This window comes from Mesoplodon bidens (assembly GCF_964165515.1).
Source record: "Mesoplodon bidens genome assembly, chromosome: 6".
Lineage (NCBI taxonomy): Eukaryota > Metazoa > Chordata > Mammalia > Artiodactyla > Ziphiidae > Mesoplodon > Mesoplodon bidens.
In genome coordinates this window covers 30,787,774-30,808,054 of record NC_138162.1, presented here as the reverse complement: position 1 = coordinate 30,808,054, position 20,281 = coordinate 30,787,774, and the positions used below count along the sequence as shown (strand labels likewise).

The 20,281-nt window shown below is 40.7% G+C and overlaps 1 protein-coding gene and 1 pseudogene across 4 annotated transcripts in view; both read right to left on the bottom strand.

Moving 5' to 3' along the window:
• The window catches only part of SLC44A1 (solute carrier family 44 member 1), a 207,384-nt gene that overhangs the window by 137,306 nt on the left and 49,797 nt on the right, over window positions 1-20,281 (bottom strand). For all 3 annotated transcript variants that reach the window (XM_081238426.1, XM_081238425.1, XM_081238424.1), the window contains exons 2-3: window positions 19,507-19,596; window positions 8,241-8,383 (exon numbers count right to left, since the gene is read on the bottom strand). In XM_081238426.1, coding sequence (XP_081094552.1) covers window positions 8,241-8,383; window positions 19,507-19,596 — 233 coding nt within the window. The remainder of the gene's footprint in view (window positions 1-8,240; window positions 8,384-19,506; window positions 19,597-20,281) is intronic.
• LOC308618833 (Y-box-binding protein 1-like) lies at window positions 10,735-12,295 on the bottom strand (annotated as a pseudogene). Its single transcript has one exon. The product of its transcript is annotated as a Y-box-binding protein 1-like (transcript).

The following is a 20,281-nucleotide window of genomic DNA, read 5'->3' as shown; positions in this document are numbered from 1 at the left end:
TATCTGAAACCTGAGAGGCATTTTAGGGCCACAGAGCCTTTATCAGTGATTGGGACTTTAATGGCTTCCTTAGAGAAAAGCCAAAAAGATAAAGAAGAACATTAGATTTGTGCAAAAAAAAAAAACATACACACAAAAAATTTGTGTATTAGAGGTACCTTCAGAACCTCTGCAGACAGCAGGGCAGGCGAGGCCCTGGGGCGGGCGCTGGACTCCCTCCGGCATCGCCCGAGGGCCTCTCCGGCCGGGCACCTGATGCCCCGCCGCGCGCATTCCCACAGACTTCTGTCCGCTTCCCGGCTTCTCCCGGTTTATTCCCGGCGGCCGCTGCCGCCTCGGGACACACATTTACGCAGCAACACGCAAACCCATTCTGGCGACTCCGGGGGACCCGAGGAACCGGCGCGGAAAGCTGTAGGACTGAAGACCTTGGCTTTTGCTGGCTGTCCACTGGAGACTGCCCTCAATTCCTAGGTGGCACCTGGCATTCATGGGCCAGCACAGCCACTTACTTCATCAAGTCAGCAAGGAGAGTCTCCAGAGCAAACCTGCTAGCAAGATGGAATCTCATATAACACAAGGTTTCAGCCACAGGCATGAAGGCAACGTTGCTGAAACTACAAGATACCTGCGTGGGTCACACCTGCTGCTGCCTCTGGGCCTGCAGTTCCTCGCAGGATTTCGAAGAAGCATGTCCATACTGCTTCCAGCTGCAGCTGCTGGAGAAAGCTGGAATGTGTCTCCAGCCCAAGGCTAAACTGACACCCCAAAGTACAGACACTTATTAATTGAGAAGCAAAATAAATATGCACTCAGGTTTAAAGAAGCAAAAATTATGAAGAAGTAGAAAGGCTCCAAAACTATTTTGTTGATTACTTGTAAAATATGCATCAGAACACTAACTGGTAAAATAACGGGAAAAGGAGAAGCATCCTATGGACGATGAGAAACAATTCTACCACGCCTCAGATTTAACCCTTGCAGGAAGACACAGAGACTAAAGTTCTGAGTTCTGCAAGTCTGGTTCCAATGGTGAGAGCCCAGCCTGGTTTTCAGAACACCTACATCTGGACAGTCAATACCCATTTGCTCCTCAAAGGACATGAGCAAAACAAAGAAACACTTCTCTTAACTAAAAATGCTGCTTAGTCAGAAAGAATTCCAAAAGAATCCAAAGTGGATTTCAGAAATTTCTTGTCTCCTCTGTAAAGAATGGATTTTGAGAAATGTCTAATGCTATTTCTGAACTAAAGCTAGTCAGTAAAAAAACTTGTTTGACTTTTATTTATTTTCTGAATACATAGAAACCAAATCCAAGAACAAACTTTCCTTGGCATCCTTGGCATTTGTGGGAAATAAAAACCTCACTGGAATGAATAACTGAAACCTACCCACCTCAAGTGTTGGTTGTGAGATCAAAAAAATATGTGAAAGTGCTTGTCAGTAGTAAACTCATAAGCAGGTAAAAAAAAAAAAAAAAAAAAAAAAAAAAAAGAACCTCTGCAGAAAGATCAATATTGATAAGTGAGATAAGCTGAGAAAACTTCTTAGAGCAACAAAGAAAATGGACACTAAGCTGTGTGTTAGGATTGTTTGCAGAATGGAGAACAGAGTTCTATTAATAATATAATGCCTATATCAAAATGATTAAAAGCAGTTCCCTACATACCCTCACCCGGCTTTATGATAGCCTATGTATACTAAGAGCCACTGCCACCTTGCCTTAGCCTCTCCCATCCCAAGCAACCAGAAAAAGGGACTATCCATGGAGGAAACACAGTACCTCCCCTCCTCCAATCGTCTTACCAGGGGTCAACAGAGCTAGATGCTTTGCCCCCATATAGTTCTCATATACACTAATTCAGGTATCTTAGAACTAGAAGCATTTCTGCTTTATCCAAATTGATAAGGATAAAGCAGAGATTTGATGGGTGATTTGATGATTTGCAAATCAAAACTATAATGATATCACCTCACACCAGTCAGAATGGCCATCATCAAAAAGTCTACAAACAATAAATACTGGAGAGGGTGTGGAGAAAAGATAACCCTCTACACTGTTGGTGGGAAGGTAAATTGGTACAGTCACTATGGAGAACAGTATGGAGGTTCCTTAAAAAACTAAAAATAGAGTTGCCATATGATCCAGCAATCCCACTCCTGGGCATATATCTAGAGAAAAACATGGTTCGAAAGGATACAGGCACCCCAATGTTCATTGCAGCACTGTTTACAATAGCCAAGACATGGAAGCAACCTAAATGTCCATCAACAGATGAATGGATAAAGAAGATGTGGTATATATATACAATGGAATACTACTCAGCCATAAAAAGAATGAAATAATGCCATTTGCAGCAACATGGATGGACTTGGAGATTATCATACTAAGTGAAATAAGTCAGACAGAGAAAGAAAAATGTCATACGATATCACTTATATGCGGAATCTAAAAAAAAAATTATACAAATGAACTTATTTACAAAACAGAAACAGATTCACAGACATAGAGGTTGAACTTATGGTTACCAGGGGGGAAGGAAGGAGGGAGGGATAGATTAGGAGTTTGGGATTGACATGTGCACACTGCTATATTTAAAAGATAACCAACAAGGACCTACTGTAAAAATAAATAAATAAATATAAATTTTAAATAAGATAACAATAGATGGGGCTTCCTTTCTGGGAACAATTTCTATAATAATAATGATTCTCTGTCTAAAAATTGACACATACACTCTAAGACTAACTTTATTTTATTTTTTTGTTTTTTGTTTTTTAAAAAATTTATTTATTTTTGGCTGTTTTGGGTCTTCATTGCTGCATGCTGGCTTTCTCTAGTTGCAGTGAGAGGGGACTACTCTTCATTGAGGTGTGCAGGCTTCTCATTGCAGTGGCTTCTCTTGCTGTGGAGCATGGGCTCTAGTCACGTGGGCTTCAGTAGTTGTGGCACATGGGTTCAGTAGTTGTGGCGTTCAGTAGTTGTGGCTCACGGGCTCTAGAGCACAGGCTCAGTAGTTGTGGCACACAGGCTTAGTTGCTCCCTGGCATGTGGGATCTTCCCGGACCAGAGCTCAAACCCATGTCCCTTGCATTGGCAGGCAGATTCTTAACCACTGCGCCACCAGGGAAGCCCTAAGACTAGCTTTATGGTTTTGAAAATGATAGGCAATCTAGAATGTGGCAGAACAGATATGTTTCTGGAATTGCCAATCAGAGTTCAAAATATATTATTACCATCCCAATCCCCATTACCAAAGAAAAATGGCTATAAGCCACACCCATGCTCTACAGTAACATTAATACCATAGCTCAGCTATAAATACAAGTCATTTTCTTCTCCGGGCCTTAGCTGGCACTCACAAATATTTGATGCAATGCTTTAAGGAGGTTACCTATTAGATAATCTTAAAGATCCCTTTCATCTCTGGCACTTTATGGTTCTAAGATAAATGAGCTTTTCTACGTTGACCGAGCGTCAGAACTTTATTTATAGCATTGTTTCTACACAGAAAAGTTTTATACATCTCAAGCAACTGACTTAAAAATCAACTTTGGGAATATAATCCATTTGAAGTTGAAGCCTTCCAGTATCTCATAAAATACTGTCTGCCATGTTCCTATACATCTTTATTACTACAGTAAATATTATTTGGAGAAAAATAACACATTATAATTAGAATGATTAAGAAAATAAACACAGACTTTACTATTATAGAATTCTTACAGTCGTCTTGGTATCTTAAATTTTCTGGTTAGGACAGGTCAAAGACATTTCCCTTCCCATGACTCTCCTGACTTACCTCCTTCCTATTTTACTGCAATTCAATAAGCCCTTATGAAACAACTCTTGGTTTTTGAAATTTGGGAGTCATACAAAACATGGTGCTCCAGGGAGACAGAGTTGGGCAGTGTGGCACTGAGACTCTAAGATGCCCTAATTATCCCTACCTCCTATAATTCAGACCCCTCCCCTTAAGTTTGGGTGGGACCTGTGACTTGTTTCTAACCAGTAGAATATGGCAAAGGTGAGGGGATCTTACTTGCATAGTTACATTACATAAGACTGTAACTTCCACCTTGCTAGCCGACTCTCTGTATTGACTCCCTCCCTGTTGGCTTTGAAGTAAGCTGCCATGTGGAGAGGCCCACGTAGCATGCAACGAAGGTGGCCTCTGGCTGACAGCCAGTAAAGAGCTAAGGCTCTCAGTCTAACAATCCTCAAGGGGTATGTGCTGCCAACAACCACCTGAGCTTGGAAGGGGAACTTCCCCAGTAGAACGCCAGCTCTGACTAACACCTTGATTGCAGCCTTCTGAGAGACTCTGAAGCAGGAGTCCAGCTAAGGCAAATCCAGATTCCTGACCCACAGGAACTGTGACATAATAAATGTCTCCTGTGTAAGCCACTAAGTTTATGGAAATATTGTTACCTAGCAACTGATCATTAATACAAGCAGATAAGAAGCACAGTATAATTAGAGAACAATTAAAGGAAATAGAAATCCAAGTATAAAGTTCTGGGATAAAGTTAGTTTTGAAATATTCCATAGAGAGGGTATAAGACCCACATTTTTTCAAGAATTCAGATTGGCAGAGAGGTAGAGGGACAGCACAGAGGTAGAATAAACTGAATACCATGGACAATAGTATCACTACACTGAGAAACAGTGAGCTAAGACTGAAGAGGTACATTGGGTCTAGGTCACGGTAGGGCTAAGTGGGCTCATTTTCAATACTGTAGATAATCACACAAAAGGAAAGGCTCTAGAGCAAGGAAATGACAGTAAAAAGTGCTTCAAAGAACTTAATCCTATCACAGTATAAAGGATGGAGAAGATTAGAGATAAGAAGGCTAAGAATAGATATGCTGGCACAACAGTCTTCAAGAGAGGCCAACAAACATTGGTGGGGGGGCGGGGGCGGCAGCGCCAGGGGGGGTTTCACACTCATGAATAATCAAAGGTATGCAAATTAAAACTATAAAACACCACTTTGTGGTTGATCAGATTAGCACAAAAACTAATAATACTAGCAAAGATAAAGCAATCTCAGACACTTCGTTGGTAGGAATGTAAATGGAACAGACTGTATGGAAAGGCACTTAGTGATATGCATTAATAACCTTAAAATATTCAGATCCTCAGACTCAGTAATTCACTTTGAGAACATATTCCAAAAATTAAATAATTTTTTTTTTTTGCGGTACGCGGGCGTCTCACTGTTGTGGCCTCTCCCGTTGCAGAGCACAGGCTCCAGACACGCAGGCTCAGCGGCCATGGCTCACGGGCCCAGCCGCTCTGCGGCATGTGGGATCTTCCCGGACCGGGGCACGAACCTGTGTCCCCTGCATCGGCAGGCGGACCCTCAGCCACTGCGCCACCAGGGAAGGCCAAAAAATAAATAAATTTACTTACTCATTCAACAAACGTTTAATTGAGTGCCTACTACATCCCAGGTACTGAGGATACAGCAGTGAACAAAACAGACCTCACCTCCGCTTTCATGGAACTTAGAAGAGACCAACATTTAACAAATAATCACAAAATAAATGTATAATTACACATATTACAGGATAAAATGAGACAAATTATGAGCTTAAAAAAGAACTTTCTGGGAAGTAACATTTATACTGAGAGCTGAAGGATGAATAGAATTTAGCCACATGAAGAATAAGAGGATTTTTTTTTTCTGATAGAGGAAACAATATTCATGAAGGCAAGAAAGAGCCATATTCAAGATTTTAGAGGATTCATTCATTAACTTATTCAACACCTATGTATGGAGGTTCTAGTAAGTACCAGGAACTAGGGGCTGAAGATAAGGGATGGGAGAAAATGATCAAGGTCAAGTTGAGGTAACAGCAGACAAAACAGGTATAAAAATTTCTATAGGAATGGAAGGGCATGGTATTCATAATAAAGCCAAAGATGTATGTGTGATAAAGGAGGAAACCGATGCATTTGGCAGGAGAAAAAAAAGAAAGGATGGAGTATAGGTAACAAACACAAAGATTTTCTACCTCCTCTCAAATCCAAATAGTATAGACTTACTGAGAAAGATAGGTTCAAAACAGTACCATTCATTTATTTAAAAAATTACTACTTATAGATAGAAATACTTAGATGGCTCAGCGCTAACATGTTCATATGCAGAGAAGAAGAAGTAGAGATCAAAAATAAATTTTAGGGCTTCCCTGGTGGCGCAGTGGTTGAGAGTCCGCCTGCTGATGCAGGGGACACGGGTTCGTGCCCCGGTCCGGGAAGATCCCACATGCCGCGGAGCGGCTGGGCCCGTGAGCCATGGCCACTGAGCCTGTGTGTCCGGAGCCTGTGCTCCGCAATGGGAGAGGCCACAACAGTGAGAGGCCCGCGTACCGCGAAAAAAAAATTTTTTTAATTAAAAAAAATAAATTTTAAACATATATACATGAGTTAAGGCATAGCTATACCTGGGACACTACCCTACAGCTATCCATGAATGTGTCTCAACTGTGCTAAGCATTCAAGGAAAGGGAACCACTTTTTCAGAAAAATAAGCAGGCTTTCTTTGCAAGAGGCCAAAATGTACATAGAATAATCTGAGGATTTGAAATTAAAAACTGACCAAATGAACCTCCGTAAGCTTAAGGATGAAGTGACAGGTACACAAACTTTATGGTAAGAATATGCTTGGAGTTACCACTAAGTTAGAAAGAGAGCCATAGAAAGATCATGACCTCATCTCAGCAGTAGACCTGAGGAAGTAGAGCCCTTTTCCTCCTGTCTCCTCAATTATCTAAATGGTAATATTTTATGTTTGGTACATGTCAACAGCATTAAAGAGTTACAAATATTTGACACTACCTTCAAAAATATATATATATGCAGAACTCTGTACTATTTTTGCAACTTCTCTATGAGTCTAAAATTATTTCAAAATAAGAAGTATGGGTAGATTTGCTACAACAAATAACACAAAGCCTAAAATTTGTGTTAATTTCATGAAGCAATCGAAAAGAAGGACAAATGAAACAATTCTCCAAATTATGCTCTAAGAGTCCAATTTTCACTTCTTCTGTTAAGGGATGCAGGTACCTATCAAGAGAAAAGCCCATGATCTGTCTTAGACATCCACTGCCCACCAGACTTTTGGGGAAGTCACTTCAATCTCTCTAAGCCCCTGCTACACCTACCCCACAGGTTGGTATTATATACTTTTTGACTATGGTATACTATACAAGTATTCATGATCATTATTTAGAATTATTTATTTGAACTGCATTATTCCTTCATTAAATGGAGGAATATCTCTAAGATACGATGAACTATTTGGATTTTTTTCAAGTCTTTGCATTTATCAAATGAATCTTTTACTTAAGTAGGGGCCCAGATTTAACCAACAGATTTATCTAACAATAAATATAGTTATTATATCCCTCCAAATATAATAGAACTACAGTCTAAAAAATGTTTTTATCTGCTTTAGCCTTTTCCTATAAAGTTCATTAATGGAATTGGTTAACCTGTTACCTTAAAATTAATTAGGTTAATTCTGAAGACCTGTATTTATTTATTACACCTGTCTAATAAAGTTTGATGGGGCATAAATACACAGTTTGAACAAACATACTATCATACATAAAATGTTTGATGAAATATATTTTCCCCATAGACATTAAAAATGAAAAAATAGCTTTTTTGAAGAGAAGAGGCAATTAAGTCAGGAATTTCATGAAATCCAAAAGCGGAACCTTGAGAACCCAAAAGAAATTTCAAAGTCTGACAAAGAAAATATATCTCTTATAAAATTGGAAATCAATGTGTACTTATAAATGATGCAGCACAAAATGCTTCATTGTAACTTTAATGTGTCAAAATCCATTATCCCTCTGCCTTCCATCAAGTACACTCTTAGGAAGAAAAATATTATATTATTTTCTGTGTTAAAACTTAGTGTACAGCCTACAGGTGAGTCGGAAAACAGAGTACAAGAGTAACCCTCTCAAATCACACATTTACTCATTAAAACCTCAAGGTAGCCCATTTTAACATGGCACCTAATTTTGTTTCCTGGAAAATGTATTTATAGACCAAAACCAGAAATGATTCAAGTGGACAGTTAAAAAGAAAATTAAAAACATCAACAGGAAGCACAGAAAAATAATATTCCATAAGATATTATCTTTATAACAGTAAGAAAAGCAGGATGCCCCCTCCCCTTCAAAGTTTCCAGTGTTCACCATTCAGCCAGTCTACTCACTTCCGGTGGGTGTGGTCCATGCCACTGTTTGGTATTGCTTCCAACTTTGCATTTTTCTGCCCACAGATATTTCCATAGCTGTCGTATCCTGACACTAGTCTTGCTGCTGCACCTGTTGCTACTGAAAAGCCACAAATAAATCCCTAGGGGAGAAAAACAGAAAAAAACATACAAATAAACCATTTCAATAGCAACAGTCACTACTTGATAAAATAATGAGCTGCTTTTGTCCCTTGAAGGGAACAAAGAGCTATCTTTCCTTTTGCAAACACTATTTCACTGTTTTCCTTGGATTTCACATAAGCTATATACAAAGCAGTCCACAGGGTAACACTATTGACTACAATAACAAATCTCAAGCTTTTACATCATAAGATTGTCTTTGCATTTTATAATAATAATAGCAGCTTCTCTGTATTGAACATCTGCTCAATGCCAGGATCTGTACCAGATGCTTACCATACATTTTCTCTAATCCTGATGATGGGGAAACTGAGGCCCAGAGAGCATAAATAAGTTGCCCAAGGCCATAGAAGGTAGTAAAGATCAGAGCATAGACTCAGACACAGCTTTCTTCATTCTTTAGTTTTATTTGGTTGTAAAAGAGTTCTGTTAAATGAGCAACAGCAACAGATGAAAGACAAAAATTCAAAGAACAATAGGTATGTGGGTTTTGAATTACTATCACTTCAGTACACACGACACTTCTGTTCCCTTCCTGCAGTCAAGTTGTATACAAGCCAAAGAACTATACCATGAAGCACCGCCACGCTCTGAATATTGGAGACTCAAGGAGAGTGAGGCACTGGGTCCGTGTGCCGCAAAGGTCACTTCATTTCATGGGAATATGCTTCGCCACAGTGCCAAAGGCAAATGGTACTTCCTTCAGAACTGCACCATGCTTGCTAAATTGAGGATGCACTGACCAAAGCAAAGCAATAAAACCCTACACTCAGGCTTCCCTGGTGGCACAGTGGTTGAGAGTCCGCCTGCCGATGCAGGGTACGCGGGTTCGTGCCCCGGTCCGGGAGGATCCCACATGCTGCGGAGCGACTGGGCCCGTGAGCCATGGCCGCTGAGCCTGCGCGTCCGGAGCCTGTGCTCCGCAATGGGAGAGGCCACAACAGTGAGAGGCCCACGTACCGCAAAAAAAACAAAAAAACAAAAAAAACAAACCCTACACTCAACTGCAGGCTACTAGGCATAAGAACAGGAAATAAAGTGAGTCACTACTAATAAACTGACTGAATTGGGAGAAAGGACGGGGGTTAAGAAATATTCTTGCAACACGGTCATTAAAAAAGCTGAGGTTTTTGTTATCTTTATTAAAGTGACGAATGAAGATAGAGATTATCACTGTTTCACTCATCATAGCCAAGTATCATGAGTAGTACTTACCTAAGCAGCCCTGCTAGAGCTCAGGTCTACACTGGTAAATACTGTACTCATATGCAGTGTCTCAAAGGATTTCCCCCTTAAACCTACTTTCCTAAAAAGGCAAACAAATTCTTTTTTCTAAATAGCTCCTCTATGTTTATCATGCAGGTAAGGAAAATGAAGGGGGAAGCGTAGAGAGTGTAGGTCTACCTAGTAAAAAACGTCTTGAAACTACTCTTTGTAAGAAAGTGGACTTGGAGCAGAGACTATGCCTGATTCGCTACCCTCTCACCCTCTGATCCTTTTGCCAAGTTATTTTAATTCTCTGTGCCTCAATCTACTCACCTGTAAAATGAAGATAATGAGTGTCGCTCTTAAGGCTGCTGTAAGGATTAAATGAAACAATGCAGTAAGGGGGTAAGAATCCTGTTTGGCACATAGTAAGAGCTCAATAAATGTTGGCTATTACAGTCGCTAGAAATGAGAACATGTTGTAAGGGAAAGACCATGGGCTTTGGAGTCAGATAAACCTGCCCTGATCGGTGGAATACTGATGAGTCTATTTTCTACTCAGGTGACCTTGGACAAACTTGCTTAATTCTCCGTGCCTCACTTTACCCATTTCTAAGTTGGGGCTAAAAGCACTTACCACTAAGGCTGCTGTGACCAATACCTAAGATAATAATGTAAAGTGTCTGTCTCAGTACATGTTAGTACCCTTCTGCCTCAAAGCACAGCTGACTGCTAGCACTGGAGTTAGGCGTAGGCTGGTCAGTATTCACTCTCCCTCTCTCCTGACTCCTCCAACGAGACTGCAGGGCAATTAGTCCCACCTCAGAACTTCAAGCCAATACTAAGACATGAGAAAAATATGTATACTCCCCAACATACATATACATGTGCAAATCAGCATGCCATTTAAAAAAAATTAAGACCTTTATTAACAGGTGCTTGCAGTTTGTTGACTTTTTTGAAAATATCAACCTGTAAACTTTTATTACAAATTAAAAATGAGGTTCTTAAAAATCTCAACTTGACCAGATATGAAACAATTTAAAAACCGTTAAAGGTGTATTGAGAAAAAACAGGCTTTAAAAAAAAAAAACCACACGTTTGTCATTACCAAAAAGATACATCTTTAGGTAAAAATAATAAAAACCTCATGCTGCATAGATAATGCAGATAGCTCTAGTTATCTGGTCAGCAGGCAAAAAACAAGCACTTAAGGTCTTCAGCTCCAATCTTTTGTTCATTGCTTATTGCTGGAATTTCGTATTCATTTCTTCTTGTTGGATGACTAAACCAGACGATGGTAGAGATGGTAAACTGGCATTTACTCAGCCCCGCCCTGCTCAGCCTCGGGAGCAGGGAGCAGACAAGCGGACGAATTCTCAGCTGGTGGATCATCGGCTGCTTGCTTTTGTCTCTTCGCCACCTTGTGATTTAGGGTCTTCTGGGCGTCTGCGTCTGTAATTGAAGTTGCGGCGGTACCGACGTTGAGGTGGCTGCTGACCTTGGGTCTCATCTCCTGGATTTTCCTTATCTTCTTCATTGCCGTCCTCTACGGGCTGTCTCTTGCGAGGAGGGCCCCTGCGGAATCGTGGTCTATAACCCCGATACATATTCTGTCTCACTGGTCTACCTTGTTCTCCTGCGCCCTGGTTGTCAGCACCCTACATCGCCTCTCCCTGCACAGGAGGGTTGGAATACTGTGGTCGACGCCCATAGGGTCACCGCACGCAGTAAGTTGGGCACCTTCGCCTGCGGTAGGGCCGCCGCTGTTGGGCCTGGCCTTCGGGAGCACTCTCCGATCCCCCATCCTTTTCCCGCTCTCACCGATTTGGTAATTCTGCTGGTAATTGCGGGGAGGACCCCTGCGACGTGAAGAGCGTCTATAATGGTTATGGTCTGCTGCATATTTACTGCCTTGCGCCGGAACTCCACCAGGGCCTGTAACATTTGCTGCCTCCGCATCCTTTTCTCCTTCAACGACATCAAACTCCACAGTCTCTCCATCTCCTACGCTGCGAAGGTACTTCCTAGGGTCCTTCTTCTTCTTTTTTTTTTTTTTTGCGGTATGCAGGCCTCTCACTGTTGTGGCCTCTCCCGTTGCGGAGCACAGGCTCCGGATGCGCAGGCTCAGCGGCCATGGCTCACGGGCCCAGCCGCTCCGCGGCATATGGGATCCTCCCGGACCGGGGCACGAACCCGTATCCCCTGCATCGGCAGGCGGACTCTCAACCACTGCGCCACCAGGGAGGCCCGGGTCCTTCTTCTTTACGGCAGTCTGGTGTACAAATGCATCTTCCTTGGTGTCATGCCCGTTGATGAAGCCCTACCCGTTTCTTACATTGAACCATTTTACTGTTCCCAAAACTTTCGTTGCGATGACCCTGTCGTCCCCTCAGGCAGGCGCTGCTGATGTGAGGCCGCCTGGGCTGCCGCGCGCTGCCCGCCGTGCAGGGCGTGGTGTCGGCAGCGCTTAGGGCGGCGGGCGGCTGCCGGGTCTCAGCCTCGCTGCTCCTGGCTGCGGCGATGGTGACTGGGGCCCCCTGCGGTAGCTGCGGCTCCTCCCGGGCTGTGATGGTAATTAGGCCGGCGGCAGCGGTGGCGCTGCTCGGGGCTCTCTGGGGTCCGCTCTCCCAGCACGCCATTTTAAGCATATCCTTGAACTTCAACTTAGGAAGCCCTACACTAAACAAAACTGAAGGTGGAGGTAAATATTGGAGGTTTCATGGCTAACTTTTCCAATACAGCTCTTTTAACAAGAAGGATCACAGAGTAATAGAAAGGGAATCCAGAAAGTTCTGGATTCAAACCCTCATTCTACCACTTACTACCTGTATAACTTTGATCCAGTTACCTACTTAGATGTTTCCTCCTCATCTCTGACACAAAGTAATATCAACTGTTTCACAGCCTAATGATGAGGACTAAATGAGATAATGCATCTCTAACTTCTAGCTGGTCTGGTACATGTCAGGTGATCAATATATGATATGGTGCCTGTTAGTGAGAAAGTCAGACTAAAGAGGTTGACAACAGTAATTGGGGACAAACCAAAAACCCCTTCAGTTCTCTATTTTAGACAAGACTTTCTAAGGGGTCAGGGGAAGTGAGAAATAGTGTCAGTCATTTTGTTATGACACAGAAACATTCAGACCACAATTACAATCTTCTTTTACTACTAGTCTAAAATAGGAAAGCCGTTGCATAATTAAAAGGTTATGTTCTTCTTTCACTTTTTATACAAATTTTCTTCTTATGTTTATAAGTACTTTGGTTACAGATTGCCTTAAATGGTTTCTGATTTCCCTTTATGACTATTTTTAACAATACTGTTGGACATGTGGTTTTTGTGCATGTGTGTGTGTTTGTGTTCTTTTTTTTAAAAATCATAAGCCACCTCATATCCCTCTGGGATGTAGGCAGAGTATAAATTATAACTGTTACATATATATGATAAAATGGGACACTGACATATTTTCACATAGGCCATTTAAACTTCTTAGTAGCTTCCCAAAGCATTAGAGTGGAGAGGGTAAAAAGCTGCAGCGGAGAAGGAAGGAGAATAGGAAGCTAATAAGATAGAAAGAAACCAAGACTGTTATTCCAGAGACTTCCCATATGGTACAAGTAGTGACAATGGAGAACTAGGCCAAATATAATTAAAAAGACAATCTCCTTTTTAAAAAAATGTGAAATCCAAATGCAGGAAGCAATACAGTTTCAAATGAGAAAAAATGTGGTACATGAAATTAAAATAGGCTGAGAGAAATTTTACAGAATGCACTCAATAATTTAATGGCTCCGTGAGGCGGATGGGGGCCGTACTCAACAGAAGGAAATCACATTAACTAAGCAAATGATAAGGGGGATGAGGAAAGCTTTTATACACCTATAGTAGGGAGCAATCACTAGAGAGAAAGTAAGCCTATGAGTAAGGAAGAGAATCATGGCTAAAATCTTAAAATGACTAAGCTATTTAAGTGCTTTCAGAACTGCTATTTGAAGAGAGAAAGAAGGAGCAGACAAATCTAATAACAAACAGGAGGTGACTCAAATCAGATAAAGGGATACAGGGATGGTAGATCACAGGCAAGATCTGGCAACTAATAAGTACCTATTGCCTATGTCAGAGAAAGACAATTTGCTAATTAATGAACTGTGCTCATTTCCCCTTCACATCACAAGGTTTAGTTCAACTTAAGTAAGAGTTTTGGCTTAGTTTCATTCACTTTCAGTCAAAAAAAGGGACATATTTTATTTCACAAGCATGCTTGAATATCACACGTGGAGCATTTACCATGCAACAGAGCAAGGCAGAGGCCTTAGTTTCTCTCTGAAGAAAAAACAAGTCAACGAAACATGCATGAGGGGTGGGGATGGGGTATGAATATGGCATTGTGCTTCAAGATAAAAAAATGGGGGAAAAAGACTTAGGCTTCCAGCCTTCTCCTGGGGATTAATGAAAATATATCCAGGCTTTTTTCTCAAAGACTTCCTCTCTTATCTCAATCAACACTTGGAGTCAGTCTGCTAATAACTAATTTGTCAGACTTCAGAGTAACACTTGGCTTCTCTTCCTCCTGTTCTGAGAACCCTAAGACAAGGGGGCTATTAGGACCCAGCAGATGGGATAGAATTAGAATGTCTGATGCAGAACTAATACTTATGCAAGCAAATTTCAAAAACAAAGTTAAAAACTTTGCCAATCTGCCAGATTTCTGGATTTCTTTAAAGTTTAATAAGATACATTACTCTAAGAGAGAGGAAAGAGGAAAAAAACAAGAATGGTTGGAAGTCTAGGAAATATCCACTCAGTAAGCATTTATTGAGCACATAAAAACGCAAGATGCCATGCAAGGTACAAAGGTTTATAATACGTAAAGTTCACCCTGAAAGAATGGAAGTGTTCTCAAAAGAAAAAAATAATGGGCATGAGGGAGCAAAATCAGAGAGGTTCAGTTTCATGGGCAGCTCGAGCAATGAAAAAGAAAACACAGACAAAGAACACGTACTGAGAACTGAACCCAGCTCTTTTGCAAATACTCATGATCCCGGACAAGTCACTTTAAATTCTCTGAGCCTCAGTCTCCTTACCTGTCACTAAGAAAGGACTAGATTAATCTCAAAAGCCCTTTCCACTTCCAAAATGTTACGATTCTAAGGCAAAGTACATACAGAGTAAATTTTTTTAGGGTATACTTCCAGGGAGAAGTATAGGCCCTTTTGATCCACTATAATGACTGAGTGGGGAAGGGGCGGGAGGGGATGTAGATTAAAAGTAAATGGATTTAACTGAACTGTACATTTAAAAATAGTTAAAATAATAAATTTTAAATTATGTATATTTTACCACAATGATAAAAAAAAAAAGAAAAACCAAAAGATTTAACAGAAAGTAGGTAGTCATTTGGATCAGGCGACCTTAAGGTGATTTTTGGCATGCTGTTCTTCCTAGTCTATCATCCTGCCAAAGCACAGCCCATCATACAGGTGACGAAACACTGCAGTGAGTCTTTGAATCTTTCACTTTGTGCTGCATACTCCACAATAGTTAATGAGGTAGAAACACTATGCTCTAAGAACTAGACTAAGGCTATAAAATAAAAAAGGTCCTTGAAAGCAGTCTGCAGGGATGACCTATGCAGACCTATAATGGCTCCTAAATCCAGCTCTAGTCCAGATCATTCTCCAAAATTCCAGCTCTGTATTTTCAACTGCTTATCCCTACCCACACACTGTACATGTCCACAACTCACCTCCTTCCACATTTCCCCAAACCACTTCCCCTTCCTGCATACGCCTTATCTCCGTTAGCAGCACCATTCCTGACTAGACTGCACAGCTAGGATATGGAGTGAGAGGACTCTAGTGTCCTAAGTCTGCACTAGAGGAAGCAGGAATGCTAAACTCTTTGCTCAGAGTCTGAAATATTGACTAGACCACATTTAACTGGCAGGTGAGGTTACTGTGCCCTACAGGTCCATGTTCTTAACAGCAACTTCTTTTGTTGTTCCCAATTCCGGGCAATAAAGAAGGGACTGACTATCTCTTGAGGCCTTGCCTTCTTCCTCTTCTACCCTGGGTTCAGTGCTGCCGCCACTGTATAATAGACAAGTTATTCAACATATCTCTGTGCCTCCTTATCTGTAAAGTGGGACTGATGATAACAATAGTATCTACTTCATTGAGCAGTTGTGAAATTAAATCCATATTGAGCGCAGAGAACAGTACCTAGTCCATAAGTAAGCAGCAATAATTATCAGGGGTAAGTTGTAGGAGGTATCTGTGTCTTCTATTTTCCAAGGTACGTACTCCTCTTAGGACCATCCAGACTCCTCTTTTTCCTGACTTTTGAGGTAAGATGATCTGGGCAGATTTGGTCCAGGTGGATCTCTTTTCTTTCCTCTTCTCACATATACCTCTACTTGGGACAGAATGAAGTCAGACTATCCAAGGTGGGAAGAACCTTGAGTCCATGTGGGCCAAGCTTCATTCCACAGGTCATGTTTACCAAGGAATGCTTTACTGGGCATAATCAAGTGACTGCTTGGCTACTAACAAAGTAGTACTTTGTTTTTCCATCCCACTCTTATTCCTTCATGTGCACAGAAACTGTGGTTTGGAACCTACAAGGAGCTGGAGTAGGATTTGAGCTGAAAAAGCTTACCGGGAACCCATAACACAAGAATCTCTTAGTCATCCTTTATCTGTTTCCCACTTGCCCGCAACACTGGTGACACCAAATATTATTGATCCCACTCCTTCAATCTCTCTCCTCTCCTTTACTATTTCCTTATTTCAGGTTTTTCACCTCTTATCTAGACTCATCTGAACTGTTGCATCAGCCTCTGAACTGGTGGCCTGAAATCTCTTCCTTCTTTACAATGACTTTACATTTATTTTGGCTACCAGGGCCATGTTTCTAAACCCAGCCATATCAATTCTTGCTTAAAACTCTTCAGTAGTTTATCAGTGCCTACAACAGTGGGTCTCAACACTGGCTGAACATTAGAATCACAGAGATTAAATCAGATTCACTGGAGTGGGGCCCAGGAACGAGTATTTTTATTCTAATACCAGCTAATTCCAATATGCAGCTAGTGTTAAGAACCACTTGTTTACTATCATAATGAAAAATAGAAATTTAGAAGTACAATGCTACATGTAATTTTTTAGAACAGGGTAAGCATATGTCCAATAATTTCAAAATATTGAATAAATTCAAATGTGGAAGACGATAGCTCTCACAAAGGCTGAGAGCAATTTACTTTGAAAAATACCCTAAGTTCTAGACAACTCAGCATGGAAAAACCTTAAAAGTAAGGGAAGAAATAAAAGAGAAGTACAAGTATTTATGACGAGATGAACATGTATAAATAAAAAGATTTAATGGTGAAGATGAGGGAAAGACGACAAGATCTTAAAATATTTCAGAACTACAGAATAGATACCAAGGAGTGAGCAAAGAACTGCAAGTAAGGGCAGTGAGTAAAGATATAGTTTGAGTAATGGGCTGCAAAGATTGACTATAAAAGCAGAAGCAACTGGGCCACTAGGTGAAAAGAATACAGGCAGAAAGCTCCGGTTCCTATTCTATTTTTGCCTTTCATGGGCAGCAGTATATTCTTAGATAAGCTAATACTTAATCTCACTACACTTTGCCTGTAAACTGGGGATAAAATCCATTTCATAGTATAACTGGGAGAATTTAGTGAGATAAATACATATATGAAAGCATCAAGCCCATGATAATCCTCAAAAAATATTTGTTGAATGTTTCTCTGAAAGGTACTATGGAATGAAATCCAAAGGCAAAAACAAAATACAACTTTTAAAAAACATACAAAACACATACTCAGAAGACCAAAAAAAAACTTTGGTCTTTTGTTGTGCCAGTAAGGTGTGCAACAGAACTTTGAGATTTCTCCAGTTTCCACATGGCAAAATTTGATGTTAGCTCAGCTCCAAGATGGTAATCCATAAAAAGAATCATTCCAAAACAAATAATGCTATGCCTGCATTTAAAAGTACACACAGTGGGTCTTAATTACCATCACACTGAAATTAACATTATATTAATTACCATTGCATTACAACGTTTCAGTAAACAAAGAGCTCCTTACTCTCTGGTCACTCCCAAATCAGCCTATTAACATTAATGATTGCACTTTCCTGAGCTATTTTAGCACAGAAAATCAAAAGCACCTCGGGTGGCAGGTACATATTTTTATAAACATAATTTTGAAAGGTCAGCTGCTATTTATCCCAGGGTGAAATTCAGGGGTGGGGAAAGGTTGTGGACTAGTTCTGTTAGCAAAGAATGTTCTCCACACTCTGATGCTGCATTTCAGTTGCTACTCCATTAAACTAAGTAGACTCTTGAACAACATCTTACAAGTCCTAAGTTAGGAAATGGGTATTTTGATGTTTTCTAAATATCCTAGATTTGATGAAACTGAGCTGTCTATTATCTTTAAAACTAACACTCTTTATTTTACTGGATTTATTATATCTCATCAGAGTGAACTGCTTTCTTTTCCTTGATTCAGGAGCTGGACTGGTGCCTACACTTATGCCCATTAGCCATGAATAGGGTTGTTCTGTGCTTCTCAAATGACATTTTCGAGGTGGGCAGCCGCAGAGAGACAGAGAATAAGATTACCTAAAAAGTAGTAATAAATAAAAAATAACAAGATTCCTAAAAAAAAAAAAAAAGGTATGGGAAAAAGGAGGTTAAATACACTCACACTTGAGTGAAAAAAAAGGGTGCCTGAGGTAGCATAATTGTGTTTCCAGCTGCAAAGCCTAAGGAAAGAGAGAACAATACTGTCTGCACAATCCCCTGATCCCCTCCAGGGAGAGGAAACTAAGTGGCAGAAAAGAGCACTGGCCTGGAAGGTAAAGAGTCCTGGGCTCTGTTCCCAACTCTGCCATTCACTAACAGTGTGGCCTTGGGATGTTCATTATCATCTCTGGGGTCTGATGTTCTTAACGCATATAATGAGGGTGATGCACCAATGAGGATTTCTAAGTCCTTGCTAGCTCAAAATATCGGCTAGCTCTAAAACAGCTGCTTTCTACCTTTTTTCCAGCCCAGCACACTGGTGGCAGTGACACTAAAGTCCCTGAACCCTGTGTGGAAACTCCTGCAGGGTACAGCGGGGATGCAATCTGAGTAAGCACAGCCCCAGCACTTTGCACTCTGCTCCTCCATCCTCCACACCCACTGGAAAATCACCAGCTCCCGTGACCTCTGACTGAGAGATGCCACTTATTACAGTAGATGCAGCAGGCAGCAGGAGCCTAGTATGGGTGGAAGGAGGAAGAAGCAGGGAGAAACCAGCCTCCTTCCAGGAAGAACTAAAAAATGTCAGAACTGGAAGCATTGTAGATGTCATCTAGCAAAACCTCTAATTTGATACAAAAGAACACCAAGTCCCTGAAAGGAAACTGAATGGCACAAAAATAACCATCAGGTTTGTGTGACTGACTGGGTTGGATAAATACTCAGGACTCGACTCCATGACCCCATCAAGATCATAGTTCACGGATATTTTGGTCAAATGACCTGGCTTTCTGAAATGGGCTAGTCAAAGAGATAGAGTTTCAATTATTCCTTAATTTTGATCACAGTTTTCATGCAAACCAAAAAAAAAAAAAAAAAAAGTCAAGGGGTACCAAATACCACTTAACTGTATGGGGAAAAATAACCTGCTTCAATGGTATCCTAGGACTTCCAGATATAAGCAATTCAAAAGGGGTTATTTATTTATTTACAGAGATAAATAAATAAATAAATAACAAGTTCCCTCTTTAAACCAACTCCCCATCATCCCCTCGGATCATGAGTTCAGGTTCTGAGGATCTGTGAGTTTCTTACCATCCCAATGCAGAACAGGATAAAAAGCAGCAGCCATGGTATGTCTGTGCAGCTACGGTCCTCCAGTGGCTTCCATTCTCGTTTGGAGCTCTAATTGAAAACACAAAGAGAGTGGTAAATGTGAATTTTAGTTAGTTAGGAAGGTGCAAACATGCCATCGATACCTAGATCCCTTCTTTTCCTGACAAATTCCTATTGAACCCTTGAGTTCAATAGGAACCTCAAATATTTGTCACCTTTCTGTGAATTTTACCCTAACACCCACCTCTCTTCCTGGCCAGGATTGATTCCAATGCTGTTTTGGTACCTCTATTAGAGCAGTTAGCATGCTGAATTATTATTGATTGAGCTGTGCCCCTAGCAGAGCATGAGCTTTGCAAGGGAAGAGACCACTTCTCATTTCCCAGCGTCTAACATGATGCTTGAGGGTTCATGGTATATACTCAGTAAGGGCTTTTTAAAATTAATAAACAAACAAATTCTTCCAACATCAGTCTTGGTGGTAGCTTTTTCTTTGTGTGTCCAGATGCTAGACTTAAAAATGTAGAACGTGCTTTCTACATGTTCTCATCTAGGAAGGAAGCTAATTAATTATGAATTCCTATTGAGGGGTAGACTCTTCTAAGTCTAATAAAATTCAGGAACAAAAAACTAAATTAAAACACTTTTACAGACAGATCTGGGCAACTCCTAAACCACCATCCACAGATTTTCATTCTGTTTTTAGAAAGTGTAAAGAGTTTTTAGATCAAACACAAAGATTCCCTAACTAAAA